General features: G+C 32.7%; 1 protein-coding gene across 2 annotated transcripts in view; it reads left to right on the top strand.

Annotated features, from left to right (window-relative positions):
* Window positions 1–18,398, top strand: part of Cad86C (Cadherin 86C) — a 105,011-nt gene that overhangs the window by 72,809 nt on the left and 13,804 nt on the right. For both annotated transcript variants that reach the window (XM_090120700.1, XM_090120699.1), the window contains exons 3-7: window positions 4,905–5,098; window positions 5,501–5,745; window positions 6,642–6,725; window positions 7,238–7,363; window positions 7,710–7,974. In XM_090120700.1, the coding sequence (XP_089976826.1) occupies window positions 4,906–5,098; window positions 5,501–5,745; window positions 6,642–6,725; window positions 7,238–7,363; window positions 7,710–7,974 (913 nt within the window). In that variant the 5' untranslated portion in view covers window position 4,905. The remainder of the gene's footprint in view (window positions 1–4,904; window positions 5,099–5,500; window positions 5,746–6,641; window positions 6,726–7,237; window positions 7,364–7,709; window positions 7,975–18,398) is intronic.

The following is an 18,398-nucleotide window of genomic DNA, read 5'->3' as shown; positions in this document are numbered from 1 at the left end:
GTAGCTCTAAAGCGAAATTTATAGACATTGAACACAAAAGTTGGTAATAAATTAAAGAAATTTTAAAAGAAGCTCCAACAAACTTGTCCATTGAACAAAAACTGACCAAGGCAGTGACGTAATTCCCGTCTCCCTTATTCGAAAAGAATATCCGATGGCATTGTAAATCAAAAGTAGCGGGTTGTAAATCTCGTTCTATCACACACGAACAGAAAGAGACAGAGAGCCGGTATTAAATCTTGAGCACGAGTTTATCTGAGTTGCCAACTTCGCGTTCTTGTGCCAGTGAACTTGTTCATCTGTTAGTCTGTTACAAGCGGATTTTACTAAGAGACGATGCACATTTAAATCACACATTCAAATCGCACATTTTTGTAACAATTCGATTTTACCCCTTATATCAATGTATAATATTACATCTGTATAATGTCTGTGTTTATCTTATATATAAAATTCTCGTGTCACAATGTTAGTCTGCATACTCCTCCGAAACGGGTGGACCGATTCTCATGAAATTTTCTGTGCATATCGGGTAAGTCTGAGAATCGGCCAACATCTATTTTTCATATGTACCACGGGCGAAGCCGGGGCGGGCCGCTAGTATTTTATCTATAATTCAAGCCCGTTTTTGTCACGTAGGTAGGTATATAAAATGTCATATAAATTAAAGTATAAAAACTGTACCATTATGAATTTATTGATAGCCATTGTCATAAGTTATTTTTACACTTGAATAAGGTTGACGCCTAACCTTGTAATCATAGCCTGTATAATTTGTAACAATACTTGTTTTAACAGTATGTGACACATGCCAATCATTATTTTTTGCCGATAGCTACTTAAAATAATATTGATAAAATTGTTTACTTTTTGCCCTTTTGTCTATTAAAAACTATATTTTTTACACATTTTCGCTTTATATTTCTCAAAGAAACAGTTTTATTCTAGAAGAGCATTGAATAATAACAACACATTATTCTAATCAGAAAGCATAAAATTCGTACCAAATCTACTGCCAAAGTTACACGAAACAATTTGTTTGTCGACTCGTGAACCACATTGGCAGGGAAGTAGATAAAACTGCAGGGATTTACAATCTGGATATTATTATGCTTACCGCCTTCGGCATAGATCACGTTCGTTATCTAAGATAACTATAATCTTAGTTCGCCTTTTCTCACATTCCATGTATGGGATATCGTGAAGTTGGCATTTTTCGAATGCCATGTATGATGTCATATTCGCAGTAAAAAATGTGTTGCTATGCTGAAAGCTCGTTCGTACTTTCATTTGCCAGTATGAATTGGTATTGATCGCTTGATTATAAAATATCTGCAGCATTAATTATTATCTTTATTTGGTATGCTTTTAAGTTGGTTAATCTTAAATAAATGCTATTAAAATATTTATATCGTAAGAAGTTCTTTTATTTGTTCGTTTTAGATATATAATATCATTCGACAAATATAAGAATATGTAGATTGCTCTTAGCTTTTTGTACCCCACTTCAAAGTTATCAAATTCTTAACTAAAATTGACAAAATATATTTACACCACATTAGATTTGTTTTCAAGCGCAAAATTAAATCATACCATCTGAAAACCAAGCATCATTATGACGACGTAATTAATAACAGATTGTCTATTTAATCACTACATAGTATAAAACAAAGTCGCTTTCCCTGTCCCTATGTCCCTATGTCCCTTTGTCCCTTTGTACGCTTAAATCTTTGAAACTACGCAACGGATTTTGATGCGGTTTTTTTTAATAGATAGAGTGATTCAAGAGGAAGGTTTATATGTATAATAACACCCATAAAATAGTGGAGAAGTACTGTTATTTTTGAGGTTTCTAATGTGATGTCGTAAAAAATTACATTTTTTCCGCTTACATTGCAAACGCAGGCTGAACCCTACGAGTTTTATCAAAATAATGTACTAAGTATTATACACATTGAAAAGGTCTACAGAAAAGTTCGCGATGGTATATGTCTATCTCTTATGGATAACCCACAATAACTTTTTTTTGTCATTTACTTTTTACGACAAATAATGGCTAATTTTCGATGCGATTTTAACCAATACAGCATTAATCCTTAACCAATTAAATACCTTGAATAGATTGTTCATTTACAATAGATCTATATGACCCTTTACACCGCATAATTTAAGTGAATATTTTCGAAGATATTACAGATTTAAAAATTGCGGGACGTAGCGTTTGCGGCGGTACCGGCCGGCCGCCCGGCTATCTATGTCCGAAGCCGGAGCGGGCCGCTATGTTTTTAATTTTTATCACGTTTTTATATACAACGTTCACACTTTTTCTGTAGTGTATTTAGTATCAGCATTGCACCCGTGCGAAGCCGGGGCGGGTCGCTAGTTTATCATAAAGTTTAATCTCCCGTTTAAATTAATAATGAACTATTAGCGCCGGTGTTGAGAAAGGTCATTTTCGTGACACGCGCTCACAACCTCTGCCACGATGCTCATTCATCACTTGACTTATACGTTCATTCACTGTAATAGGAGCAAAACAATAAAAGTGTAATGAGTTTTCTCGTTATATATTATGACATTGGTGTAAGCGTTGATTATAAACTAAGGACTGAATTGTAGAGCTCACGATCTCTTTAGTAACATGGTTAGAGCGTGATTACAATGAAAAGCTAGTTTGATTACAGAGCTGCTTGGTTTGAATGTTTACAATCAATATGAAGTAGGCATTTAATATTGAAGGGAATGAATAATGAAAACATGTGTTTTATACGTGTGTCACTGTCATGGATTTAGTAAAATTATCGCACTAACTAACTAATACTTATAAAGCGATTCTCAGTCAGATTAAATGTAGAAACTGGACTTATACCGAATAGATGATTTAATATATTATCATTCAATGTTGTACCTTAAATAGAGACATTTATTAGTATTGTATTGACTGCAATATTACAAATTAGTTGAAATATTCAAATAACGATTAAACGCAGTCAATAAACCCTGTTTATAATTTATAATAGAACTAATATAATTGAGCTAAAAAGGTATAACAACAGTACATTTAAACACGGAATATCCATTAGATAGCATTATGATATGCATGCAAACGAGGATATATTTTATATTATTTAAGGCGTAGTTGTCTTGCTGGCGAACAATAGCAGTCGTTTCCTAACAATGTTCAATTTTCGTACCAACAAGTTTATGGTGTTTATGTAAGTTAACATTCAGTGATAGCTATAGACACTATTTCATTCTTAATTTAAATAACGATCTTACAATTCGACCCCGAGATCCTGGCTGTTATACTTTTTTAATTTTATTATCTGTGCACAAAGGTTGTATATAAACGGGGTGAACGTATTCATTATTCCCGCTCTTAACTAATAAAAAATAGTCACATTTTGACAATTACTGAAACTAATTTAAAGGTAAAGTTATACAGTTTAAATGTATCACCACACTGTAATTAATGCAAATAAGAGTGCGTGTAAACTTCATATTTACGCTGAAAACCTCAACAAAGGCATTCATTCGTACAACAACAAACACCCAGCCCCCATGTTATAATGACGTTACGTACATAAGTAAATACAAGAACGTGTAAATATAACAAAATATATATATCATTTATAAGATTTAATATACTAATTAACTTGGTTATGGTATAATTATTTCGCACTAAAAATGTTTGCACCTCGTTAAGAAGTGTAATATTATTTTAAGCTCACTTCATTCGAATACAGAATTAGACGCAGACTTACACGACTCGTAATTGTCTCTAACTCAAGTGAGAGGAATGCAGTTTATGGTGATACTGTTTTTTATAAGTGCTCTGTGCAAAATTACACCTATTAAGCACAATAGTTCAATTTTAAACTTAATTCTTGTAAGATATTGCGTTTATTTAAACGAGACGGTAATTCACGAAGGGAAACATTCTTGAGCCATAAATTCATTGCATGTTTCTGATATTGGACACTATTACACAGTTACAATTACTATTAAGTGCATTTTGTTATATTAAAATATTATGAAATAATTACACTTTTACTTTAAAATAAAACTTTAATAACCTATTTTCGTGACAGTTTGAAAAATCTGTGATACTTTAAGTAATAACTAATGATAGTACAGAAAAATAACAAAACCAAATATTTTTAGAAAGAAAACTCTCCTCCTCGTGCTCTTTAATTAATTTCAAAGAAAAATATTTTGATTCATAGATACATTGCGTTACCACTAGGTACACTGTACAGTTGTATACGTTTAATATAAAGAACTAAGAAGCTTGTAGGTATTTAGAATTTTTATTTTTTCTTCAAAATCTTGACAGTTGGCAAAAATAATATACAAACACACTACACATCTACTCATCTAACTCAACTCAATTCAACGAAGAGTCACTTAATTTGAATATCAATATTGTGATCGACAGACAACTTTATCGGTGCTATTCTCTACTCCCCTGTCATAAGCAACATAATATTTATTACCTACTAGCCGTCCGCCCCGGCTTCGCCCGTGGTACATATTTACGTTTTCTCTACATAAGAACCATCCTCGTACTTTAAGGAATATAATAAAAAAAGAATTATCGAAATCGGTTCAGCCGTTCTCGAGTTATGCGCTTACCAACACATTTTGCGATTTATCCATACTAATATTATAAATGCGAAAGTAACTCTGTCTGTCTGTCTGTTACTTAATCACGCCTAAACTACTGAACCAATTTGCATGAAATTTGGTATGGAGATATTTTGATACCCGAGAAAGGACATAGGCTACCTTTTATTGCGAAATATGTACCACGGGCGAAGCTGGGGCGGACCTCTAGTTTTTATATAATATAAGATCTACCCGTCTGTATTTCAAACCCATGCTTAAAAACTATATTTCCCCAGGATGACGTTCACGCTGTCGCTGGTGATGCTCCCGCTGCTCGTGGCGGTGGCGCGCGGCGGCGAGCCGGTGTTCGACCCGACCACGCTCATGCGGCTTGTGCTCGTGCCGGCGGACGCGGCTGTTGGCTCCGTCATCTACCGCGTCCGCGCGTCTGATCCGGACTTCGATTATCCACTGCATTTTGAGCTTATAGGTAGGGGAATACCGTACTATTCATCATCAATGTCGACATATTTAATTTAATGTATCTATCTATACAAGGAAAAGTTGAAATTAAAATTGAAAAGATCCAGTGTGTATCGGTCAAATTGTTTCTGGATTCCTACTTTCTTGTATTGCCTAAATAAATAAAAATTTTAACACGTAAATTAAAACAAAAAATTTAAATGAAAATATTCAATAGAAACAAAAAGTTAACTTTTTTTCTAAATGACGGTATTGGTAAGTGCAACAGTCTATTTAACTACTCAATCATTTTATCGTTAATGTTAACTAAATTGGATCTATCCTTGGTAAAATGACAACATCTCATTCGCACTTCCTTGAATTAATCCGATCATTAAACAGTCTTTGATAAAACATCTCTCCAATTCAGGTCAAATGGGTCGTCTAGACATCGGCATAGAAACTCTGCCTTGCACAAGATACAACTCGGTCTGTCAAGCGAACGTTATCCTGTTACGAAGACTGGAGCCTGGGCGGTATGTGGACTTCAGGCTGTCTGCGAGGAACACCAGGGGACGAAGCGCAAGAATAGCCTGTTCTGTCACGGGAACAAATGCTACTACACCTAGAGATACGATTTTTCCACATCAGCCTAGCATCATTTTGGTACCTGAGGTATGTACTGTTAAGAATATAAGTGACTTGTGATAGAAGTATTTTTAATTGCGACATTTGACGCTTACCACAATCTTTCATAAGGATAGGTAAATTATATGTGAAGAAGTTCAAAATAAGTAATCCATATTATGTCATTATTATCACTCAATTTATAGAATCAATTCAATTGAATAAACGCTAACAGATTTATTAATGTTAATTCTGTACATATAAAAGTACCCACAATTTAAGTTATTTTTTTTTAATATCCTATACTTATAAATATGGAATACATGTCAACACAAGAGATACGGCAGATGGGTACCATGCAGTGATTGATGATGACGCACCGCTTCTAGCGGATATGAAATATCGGAATTAACTCCTACACTATTAAAGCTCATTTCACAGAGCACTAGAGTCGTTTACGTGAATATAATATAAATGTAAATGTGAAGCGACTCATTATAGACATAAGTTCGCTCATTAGACTCCTTAGGAACTGGACTGAGAATAAAGCAGGATATCTGGTATTACTGTACTTGTAATGTGACATATTTCAATTTGTTTATGCTAAAGATACATGCAAGTTTATAGACATGTCTGTCAGGTTTGAAACGGTATTTTATTAAATTTCATTGAAAAAATGGTGAAGGAGATGACTGAAAAAAATGTGCTTTACGCGTGTATTTCCTCCCATTTCATTTAATTTACTTTTGTATGAGACCAAATTTAACACACCTACGGTAAAATTATCTTACATCGTGACAAATTAAATAGATAGTCGAATAGTTAAAAAATGCAAATATGTTTGCTATCTATCTTATCATACATCAGAAAAGCAAAACCAAGAAATAAACAAGCTCCAGAAGATAAATCAAGACACGTAGATAACACTAAAATTTATTCCACAGGACGCGAAGCGCGGCACCGATCTCGAAATAGTCATAGCGAGGAAGAATCCCGTGTCACCGAAGCCTCTAGAACTGGAACTTTGGGTGAGATGAATTATTCATTCGAATTAAACAAGCGAGATACTATCGAGTTTAATGACGGTAGTAACTGCCTTCGACACGCATTTTGTTGTAACCGCATAATGAAATTTCACTCGGCTAATATCTCATTTTCACCAGCTCGTGTGTGCCGTATTATTTATGATTTACATGGATATAGCAATACACGACGGGAAAATTAAAATTGAATCATACGGCGTTTGTAGAAATGGATTCACGCGCGCTTTTGTATCGTAGAAATTATTAGTTTTTATTGAATACTAGCAGTCCGCCCCGGCTTCGCCCGTGGTACATAATATTTACGTTTTCTCTACATAAGAACCATCCTCGTACTTCAAGGAATATAATAAAAAAAGAATTATACATATTATTTTGAAACAAAAACAACACCAATTGCCGAAGCAGTAATTTTCTATATGAATGTCTATTTATTTTTTAACTAATTATTTAATGAATTGTATTGGTTATTGACTTTCAATGATCTTATTTGTTTACAGGGATCACCTCTCTTTGCAATACGTCAGCGCCGCGTTTCGACCGAAAATACCGAAGGCACAATATTTTTGGTTGGTCCTCTGGACTTTGAAGCACAATCTATGTATCATTTGACTCTCTTGGCAGTGGTAAGGAAAACATTTAAACTTTACACAAATTTAACTTTTTGATAGAAAAGTTAAACCTTTTCATAAATCCATTTATGTATCAAAATTTCATTCATCCGTAATCGCCGATCAGGAATATCTGACGCTACGCCTTTTCTCGAACATAACAGACCTATAAACGTAACATTAGAAAAAGGGATATTTACTTAATATAAAGATAGGAATCTTACCTAATAAAGAGGAGTACATACTGTATTTTTGTTTAAATTAATTTCATTGATCTCAAAATCCAAAGAGAATAATATTATTCTTAAATTATTTCCTGTAAAGCTTCGAAACTTCACAACCGTAACCTCTAAAATTACAGGACCCATACATCGAAGTAGGCAAAGACACGCGCAACATAGCAGGCCTGGAAGTGGTGGTAGTGGTACAAGATGTACAGGACATGCCACCAGTGTTCACCACCGCGCCTCCCATCACCCACTTGCCTCGTCAGGTGGTGCCGGGGGATGTGGTGGTGAAAGTGAGGGCTGAAGATGGGGATAAGGGAGCCCCACGGCAGATTAGATATGGTCTGGTGTCTGAAGGGAACCCGTTTACGCCGTTCTTTAATATTAATGAAACTACAGGTATGTTGGTCTTAATGAAAAATGCTTTAGAGTTAAGATATTGTTATAGGAAGGTTGCTGGTGTATAAATCCAATGAAATGATGGACAGAACTAATTTTTTTTAATCTTTCCCTTTTCCACAACAATTTTTGACTAAGTAAAATAATAACCCGATGATCTAAAGTTATGATCTTTTGATTTGCTGTTTTTGAAATTAATATCTTCGCAGCATATTTTTCTTCATTTCTCCGTAACATCATTAAAATTAATCTCACCGTTTTGAAGAAAAATTTCAAGAGTGTTTGTTTCAAGATGCTGACTAATTGCTGCTGAATGCTGATATAAAATAATAACTTCAAATAATTGACTCTTGTGATGTTAATAAGGTATTTTTTGGAAAATTTCCTTTGAAATATTACTCAAGTGTTAGTAAGGTAAACAACAAAAACAAGACGTATAGGTATAATATAATATAATATAATATATAAAAAATATTACCTAATATAGAGCATGACACTTGACAGCTTCATATCACTGTCAGATAGTAAGGGAAACTCACAACATTTATTATGTTTGGTGAAAAAACTCTTAATAAAACTTTATTAGAAACGTATCAACAACAAGCCGTGTCAAGTTGTCAGTCAGCTATGTTCCTCCGCGCAAAACGTTTTCGTACAAGGAATAAAAATAAACAATATTTTTTATAAACGTCGATACAGTGTACAAATCCTTAGTTTCACCTAATTTGTTCTACAAGAGATAATGAATGCGGAATTAAAAGCATTCTTTTAAACAATGGAACGCTGACAGGCGTGAAAGAAAAGTTTCGTCCGATAGAATCGAGAAAAGAATGTGCGTATAACGTGTTCAAAATTTAACGCTTAAATTAGGTTTCATGTAAAATGCATGTAAGACTCGGTTAGTGTAAATTTGAACCTTATTTAAATTTCTGAAGTTTATCAGATAGGAAACACGCGTTGTGATGGCGTGACCGCCCACTACGCGTATTGTTCGCACCAGATTTATTCATTTTATTCAATTTAGTTGGAGATGAATGAATTTAAAAAGATAATGTTAAATTATTTTGCCCTAAAATGTAAACCAGTTATGGTTTGGTTGAAAAGTTCTTTGTAAATAAATTAACTAATTTGATTAACTACTTACAGTAGGTATTATGTTATCGTAGTAAGAAAATATTATCCATAATATTATTGGTTTTCATTCCCCAATGTTTTAACCATCGCGATGTAATAACCAGATATATTATCGAAAATCAATTTCGATTCTATAATATGAGTTTAAAATAATAATTATAATTAATAACGTACATAGGAATAAGATGCAATTAATGATTCCAACGAATTGAACATTATATTCAAATCCAAATAACGTGATTAAGATTTGTAAAGATTAATCAGTCACACGATTTACGATAGTTAAGTAAATAAAATATAAATCGTTACACGGTACTAAATCAATTTAAATCTGAACGAAATCTCACGCCATTTTGCTTTTCATGGTATTGATATGTATCAAGAACAGTTCTAATCTGTTCTAATACATAATTATTATATTTGTTTTACGAAATAAACCCATTTGAATATTACATTTATTACTTCAATTTTGTAGAGACCATAGGATTTATTCTGTGAATAAAGTTGGCTAAAAACACACTACCTACTTTAATATCTACAAATAATATCTGTCTACGGAAAATGTATAGTGAGAGTGAGTAAAACAGTAAGACAGATATTTAAGACCGATATAATTTCAAAAGCGTTAGTTGTAAATAAAAAGCCATGCGCTACATACATGTACACATAAACATTACCTAGCTATTAGGCCAAATATGGCCGGTGAAAGAAGTGAATATTGCTATTTGATTTTGGTAATAACAAAAAGCAAATAGCAATATTCACCGTGAATAACATAGTAAAATATTGCAAAAATTGACAATAATGTGCATGCAGATCCTTCCTTCACCGAGGCAACATCTCCTAGCTAGCGCCATAAACGCAAAAACGTGAGTGTAAGGAATCACCGTGTCCGCAAATGCCAATTTTCCCGTCTCGCGAGTTGCGAAGAGTGAAGAAGATGTATGTTCCCATTGTCCATCATTTTGACTTCCTGCTTTTTAGAATGTGTAAAGTATATGCTTAAGATATGGACAAAAGGTTATGCCTTAAATGTATTGCGACTGTTCATTTATTTGAACTTGTACAAACATCATTAAACATACTTATATCTGTGATACATAAAATCGTCGTGAAATCGCATTGGCATAATACCTAGGATTTTAACTTAAGGTTGATGTTCCGACCGTCCCTCCATACATTTTTGATTACCTCTAAACACTTAACACAGACACTATTTCTTTAAAACTAATCATTTTATCACTTCTCTATAATGAAATGTGTGCGCGTTCGACCTTTTTAATCAATAATTTACAATATTTACTTAGAAAAACAACAGTAAAATACCGGAAAAATTTGACACTTCTACAGTAGTGTGCGTGACTTTTGCCAAGCGAAACACGACATAAAGCACGACATCTAGCGCATAGACTATATACTTATTACAGATCTAGCGCGTCAATGTCTAAACGAAAGGCGATGTTTAGACATTGACGCGCTAGATGTCGTGCATTCGCGTTCGTTATCTTATGCATAATGAGCATAATTCTAATAAATCAAAGTTCTGTGTAAAAATTGAGTAATTTCATTTCCAATCGTTCAAAGAAAATAACAATAAAATAAAATAAAACTAATGACCTTAGAAACTATGTTTTTTTTTATTTATTAAGTACTCATTATTGTTCGTCCGTCGTAGGTCTGTAAACTGTATTGTACACTGAAGGTAAATGGTACTGTAGGTACTTTAGTTCGGCGTCGTCGCTCGTCGGCTTGATATAAAATTACATTCTTGATTTCATTGACACGCGCTATGATTTGCGCGCGGAATTTCTTGTGTTGTGAATTTATTTTTGTATGCTATGCATTTTAATTGATTCAAATTGCAATGTTTCTCTAGTATGCATTTGAGACTATATTGTAAATTGTAATAATTGATCGTGGGTATAGTAATTAATTATTCTAATAACGCAATTAGTAATATATGTATTTTCGGTGGGATTCAAAACAAAAAATTGGCCCGTGATTTTTATGAAATTTCACCACATTGCAAATCACATCAATCATAGTTCATACACATGTATGACGAAAGTGATTAGTATTGTGGCTAACATTGACTCATCAGTTCATCACTGAAACCAGTGATAAATCAGTACCTATATCATATTGTGTTTGAATATTTTTAAACAATGATATAAGTATACAATTATTATAAATCGGTAAACTATCAAAGTAATCACAAACTTGCAAACATTGGTAAAATGTCCAGTAGTTTATGAGCCTATTCATTACAATCAAACAAACAAACAAAGTTTTCCTCTTTATAATATTAGTGTAGACAAACACTATGAATACGATCACGAATGCAAATTCGGGGATTTTCTAATTATTGCTAAATAATAATTGAATTCGTTTTGAAATACTCTATAATTTTTAGTGTATAAATAGACATTTATAATGTGGTGCTCATTTTTTTTGTACTGCTAACGCTATTGTAGGTACCTATTTTCGTTGTTTTATTTCAAGTGAACACGGCCATACAATTTTGTCACGAGCCGCCTATGATTGTAGGTACTTTTGTTAGGCTCCTTCGTCGTCCGCGTCGGCTCGAAAGTTCTTGATTTCATTGTCACGCGCTATGATTTGCGCGCGGATTTTCTTGTGTTGTGAATTTATTTTTGTATTATTATTATTTTTTATTTATTTTTTTATTTTATTGATTCAAATAAAATATTTCACTAGTATGCATTTGAGACTATATTGTATTATGTATAATTTATCGTAGGTATAGTTATTCTTATAACGCAGTTATATTTTCGGTGGGACAATTTGACCCGTGATTTTTCTGAAATATCACCACGTTGCAAATCACATCAATCATACACACGTATGACGAAAGTATAGTGGCTATAATTGACTCATCAGTTCATCACTGAAACCAGTGATAAATCAGTACATATATCATATTTTATTGTGTTTGAATATTTTTTAAACAACGATATATACAATATTATTATAAATCGGTAAACTACCAAAGTACTTCCGAATTTTCAGACAGACAAACAAGTAGTTTGAACACGCAGTTTTCTTATACTAGTAGCAAAAATCAAAACCATAATATTATGTTTCCCTACTATATTTTACTAAAAGTCGAGTGCGTCGAAATCGTAAATAATAATATGTTTTTCACCTTCCTGGTTATTTTCCCATAGTAAATAGTGTTTTAGGTTTGTTGTTGTAGGTAGGAATAATAATAATTATTCTTACATGTTGGTTATGAAATGTATATTGAAATAATTTACTTTTACAAATCATTAGTGATATAAGTTTTGAGTGAAAATGCTTGGATCAGCATAATATTATATGGTACTTCAAATACATGTTTTGATAAAAAAAACAATAGTGTAATAAAATAAAACTGCGTTTTATTGTAATCAATGTTGACAATTTTAAATTCCAAAATTATTGATCAATAAAATAGTTTACACCAACAAATATAACTTTTATTTTTATAACAATCGTTCATAATATAAACCGTAGCAGGTGGCGTTTTGAAGTTCTGTCTACTCATACAGAAAAATGGAAAACTTGTTTTTTTTGTAAACAATTTATTACTCATGTTGTTTGGCAACTCGAAGCGTGGTCGTCCGTCGTAGGTACTTTTGTTCGGCGTCGCGTCGTCGTCCGCGTCGGCTTGATATAAAACATTCTTGATTTCATTGACACGCGCTATGATTTGCGCGCGGAATTTCTTGTGTTGTGAATTTATTTTTGTATGCTATGCATTTTAATTGAATCAAATTGCAATATTTCTCTAGTATGCATTTGAGACTATATTGTAATAATTGATCGTGGGTAGGTATAGTAATTAATTATTCTAATAACGCAATTATATTTTCGGTGGGATTCAAAACAAAAAATTGGCCCGTGATTTTTATGAAATTTCACCACATTGCAAATTATATATTATACAATTACAATTACAATTATTATAAATCGGTAAACTATCAAAGTAATTACAAACTTGCAAAATATGCTTTTCCGAATTTTCAGACAGACACACAATTTTATTAGTTTGTTTTAGCAAAGTAGGTACCTATACCTATACGCTTACGTCGCGCGTCGCGTCGTCGAAAACGGTGCGCCCAGAAACAAACATACCTAATTCAGTTACAATCCTTTTTTTGTTCCGTAATTTATTGTATTTATTCTAATACGATTTTTTTTATTCGTCGGCCAGTTCTACTAGGTATAAAAAGATAAAATTGAAATATAATTATTGTAGCGACAGCCATATTATGTTACTATGTTTTCGTAAATATGTTTTTCACCTTCCTGGTTATTTTCACATAATCTTATCTTATATATAAAAATGAATCGCAAAATGTGTTGGTAAGCGCATAACTCGAGAACGGCTGAACCGATTTCGATCATTCTTTTTTTATTATATTCCTTGAAGTACGAGGATGGTTTTTATGTAGAGAAAACGTAAATATTATGTACCACGGGCGAAGCCGGGGCGGACCGCTAGTATATATATATATAAATGAATCGCAAAATGTGTTGGTAAGCGCATAACTCGAGAACGGCTGAACCGATTTCGATAATTCTTTTTTATTTTATTATATTCCTTGAAGTACGAGGATGGTTCTTATGTAAGGAAAACGTAAACATGTACCACGGGCGAAGCCGGGGCGGACCGCTAGTCTTATATATAAAAATGAATCGCAAAATGTGTTGGTAAGCGCATAACTCGAGAACGGCTGAACCGATTTCGATAATTCTTTTTTTATTATATCCCTTGAAGTACGAGGATGGTTCTTATAGCTAGAGAGCTAGTTAGTTTAGTTTTAGTGCAGTGGCAGTGTAAATGTTGTTGTTGAGGTTATGTAAATTTAACACTTTAGTTAACTACCAAGATATAAAGAAATGAGGATAGGACACAATAACTATTGGTTGAGGTATTTATAAACTCATAATATACTTTTAAAAAAATCACGTTTTAATAAATTTCTAGAATTAAATTAGAACAGCTGATTCAAAAGAGCCTAAAAAATCTTAATAATAATAATTACGCTTCACAGCAAGAAGAAATGTACCATATGTACCCGCACAAAGTCGATATTGTGTTGCCTACCGTTCGACTCAATGGCTAGGGTTGTAACTACCTTTAATAATTATTACCAAACTAATAAACCGAGTGATGCGAAATAACCATAATTCTTTTAGAGTTTGATAAAATGATCAGGCAGGTATTTTCTTTAATCCTCTGAATTCTCGGTTACTAAATTGTATCGTTGAAATTATTCTTAATCGCGTAAATTTAATAAATAATCATATGGAAAACACTTTTCATTTGTTTTTTTACTTTCACGCCCAACTACTATACAATAATTACGTTGTTTCGGTATTTTGACGAGAAAACGCAGGAAACATCCGTTGTATCATTTTAGATAGATTGTATATTTTGTATCTGTAGAATTGAAATCAAAGCTATGTATATATTGTCTCCATTCTTTTCTTATCGGATTGTTGATCCCAATGCGAATGCGTCACTTAAATTTTATAAAAGACAATTAAGAACATCAAAAATAAAGTGATACGTAAATATTTCACAGTGCAATATATTATGTAATTAATAATAATTATATATTTATGAAAAAATAATTACATCAGATTTAATAATAGCAATTGTTTTGAATGTACATAATATGAATAAATGATTACATCATAATAGTAATAATCACAATTGTTTTATTTCCCATTTGTTGCAACCCTAGCATATTTTCATGTAGCAGCAGAAGTACCTACACTGGCGGCGCGGCGGCATCGTGCGACATCAAAGGCATTGCCTTACTAGGTAAGTTTATAATGACTCATTTCTTTTATTATATAATTTACGTTTTACTTTTACAGAATCCGATTCAATGGATTATGAAGACGAGTCACACAACGCCATACGATAGTGATGATGAATGAACATTTCAATAAATGCATGCGTGTTTTTTTATGTTGTTTTGTAATTGTTAATTGTTTCTTAAATAAAGAAATAAACTAAATATTTAAATGATGATTTGTTATTTGCAACACAACTTTATATTTGAGATTCTTTACAAATGTATATTTAGTTTTGTATCATCAAATTTATAAATTTTATTCCATAGTTTTCAAAATTAAATGTAAATGACCATAAAAACATTAATAAAGTAAATCATTGATGTAAGGTCAGGGAACGTAATACATATATACATCTGACCATGTAGAAGCTAAGTCTTGTTGACTGCTGAAGTCTGTAAAGTTTTGTTGTCTGCTGAAGTCTGTACGCAATGAAAATGTCTGCCGTTTCGAAAATAAGTTTTTAAGACCCTAATAAATAAAATATATGAATGGCAGATCTGGTCAAATACTTTCAAAATTGTATTTTTTTCAGCACTTTCATAAGTGTCTGCCAGAATGTTATCCGCGTGATAATGGTCTGCCATTGTTATTTTCCGATAGTAATAATAATCTATTTTCAAATATCAAAATGGCAGACGTGGTCAAATGGTTTCAAAGTTCGCCAAAAATTTCCACCTGTCTTACCTAAGCGCGCGCCCCGTCCACCACTCTGGGCTTAGTGACTCCTCATCTCATGTATAGTAGGTATAGGGGAATCAACACACAAAAATCCAGGTCTGGTCAAATACATACAGGTAGCTTTGCGCTAGCTCTCTAGCTATTACTTCTTATGGAGAGAAAACGTAAACATGTACCACGGGCGAAGCCGGGGCGGACCGCTAGTAAATAATAAAATAATAAATAGTGTATTAGATTTGTTATTGTATCTTGTATACCTACGAATAATTATTCTTACGTCTTGTTGGGAAATGTTCAAATACCTACCTATTGAAATAATTTACTGTTACAAATCATTAGTGTTATTAGTTTTGAGTGAATAGGCATGGATCAGAAATTCAGAATATAATATGCTACTAACTACTCAAATACATACATGTTTACACAACAAACACCACTGACCTCTATAACTATAAGTTATAGAGGTCAGTGACCGTCAGTGACAAACACTATGGATACCTACGCTCGCGAATGCAAATTCGGTGATTTACTAATTATTGATACCTAGTCATTGAATTCGTTTTGAAATAGCCTGTACTTTGTAATTTTTAGTGTTATAGACATTTATAAAATGTGGTGCTCATTTTTTTGTAATAAATCATCCCGAACGCTATTGTATTTTCGTTGTTTTATTTCAAGTGAACACCTATACAATTTTGTCACGAGCCGCCTCTGGCCGCCAATATTGATACATATGATCATTATAAATACAAATAGGAATTAACAATATAACGAATACGTGGCACAACTAAAATTTTACCGATACCACCCGTGGTCATTCTCCTTTGTGGGTCATTTGTAACAGGATGGCGGTTCTACAGCGAAAAAAGAAAAATGATGGTCAGAACGCTGATACCGGATACCTTAAGATACTGTAATATAAAATATTACTAGATTAGATAAAATATTATAGGTAGTATCTTCACCGTGTGTGACGCGCTTTACATTCACGCCATCTAGAGTTAAATCTTTATCATTTTTGTATACGTCTGTGTGTGTAAACGACCCTGTATGCAATGACAGATGTTAAAACGCATAATTTTACCGAATTGGGTGGATTTTAAGGCAATGATATAACATATTTCAATAAAATATAATATTCAGTAACCGCCATGACTATTCCTAGGTTTGATGACTATTCCAATTACGCAAAAACTCAAATAAACTAGAAATGTAGAATTCAGCGCCATCTAGCGGGATATTGGCTGGGAACAGATCGTTGCAATCACCTTAAGTAGCTTATTATTTATTTGCCATATAAACACAGATTAAATACAATGCTATAAGTGTATTGTTAATATTCCAAAACGTAAGCTTATAAGTATGTAGAATGATATATATACCTTATTATTTAAAATTAATGCAATAAAACAATTCCGAGCTATTAGTTTAATATGCATTATAAGTACTTAAAATGAGTCTCAAATTATTTAGGAATACAAAAGGTCGTTACTCTTTCAACGACTTTCTTTCTTTAAATAATAGGTTGTACCTTTAACTGCCCGTCGTAAAATATATTACTTTTGCATAGTTAAGTTGTTGTTTTATGGTTGACTAGCTGTGCCCGCGACTTCGTCCGCGTGGAATAGTGACTGCATAGTAGTTACTACTTAACTTTTATTGAATGTTTATACCATAAATAATTAAAAGAACTGTTAGTAAAATTTATTACTAAACTGAGCTAAAAAATAAAAAAATAAATGCCTAATTAATTTTTTACGTAAAATTTATTTTAAATTATGTCATATTATTTTTAGGCACCATGGGGGAAGGGAGCAAATTTATTTTTCTTCCTTCCTTGTATGGATGTTTTTGACAATATATCGTGCAGCAACTGAGCGCCGAGATAAACGTCAAAACGCAACGGAATAGAATCCGCTATCGATACTAATTGACATAAGCGTATGAATGTATGATGTTTTGCTAAGGATTTGTTCAACCTACCAACGACGACGACGACCACGAACAAAATTTTCATCCAGTCGCAATTTAACAAAATTCTGCAAAACACAATTAAGCGCGTCACACACGGTGAAGATACTATAATATTTTATCTTAAGATACTGTTATATTTTATATTACAGTATCTTAACGCATCCGGTATCAGCGTTCGGACCATCATTTTTCTTTTTGTCATTGCGTACTAATACCCCTGTAGAACCGCCATCCTGTTACAAATGACGCGAAATTTTATGGGTCATTTGTAACAGTATCTTAAGATAAAATATTATAGTATCTTCACCGTGTGTGACGCGCTTTAGAATAAAATATTAAAATTTCCTGTCGTTCTGGTCCTTGGAATTTTTTTTTTTGAGATCAGTGAATGAAAAAATAGATTTTTCGTAGCGCTCAGATTCCTCAGCGCTCAGATCTTTCCTGTCTCACGCCTGTAGTAAATAAAACGTTTAGACCATGCAATAAAAATTAAATTAAAAAAAAAACCCAGCGCAACGAAGAAAAGTGCATAGAAAAAGGAATAAATAATTTTACAAACTTCCCGAAGATCTTTAAAAAATAAATACCATTTTAAATATTAATAAAAATAAAAAAACAAAGTCGTCGGGGCTGCCATACCATCATTATCATACTTAAAGTTATCATAAATGATATATTATATTTTTTTATAATGGTAGATACTTAATTTTAAAGATCGTCGGGAAGTTTGTGAAATTATTATTTATTCCTTTTCCTTCGTTGCG

Source organism: Colias eurytheme, chromosome 4, assembly GCF_061535395.1.
Source record: "Colias eurytheme isolate Ceu_HAF_F1 chromosome 4, ilColEury1 Martin Lab GWU primary, whole genome shotgun sequence".
Classification (NCBI taxonomy): Eukaryota; Metazoa; Arthropoda; class Insecta; order Lepidoptera; family Pieridae; genus Colias; species Colias eurytheme.
Note: the sequence above shows the minus strand (reverse complement) of the source record. Positions and strands in the feature narration are given on the sequence as shown.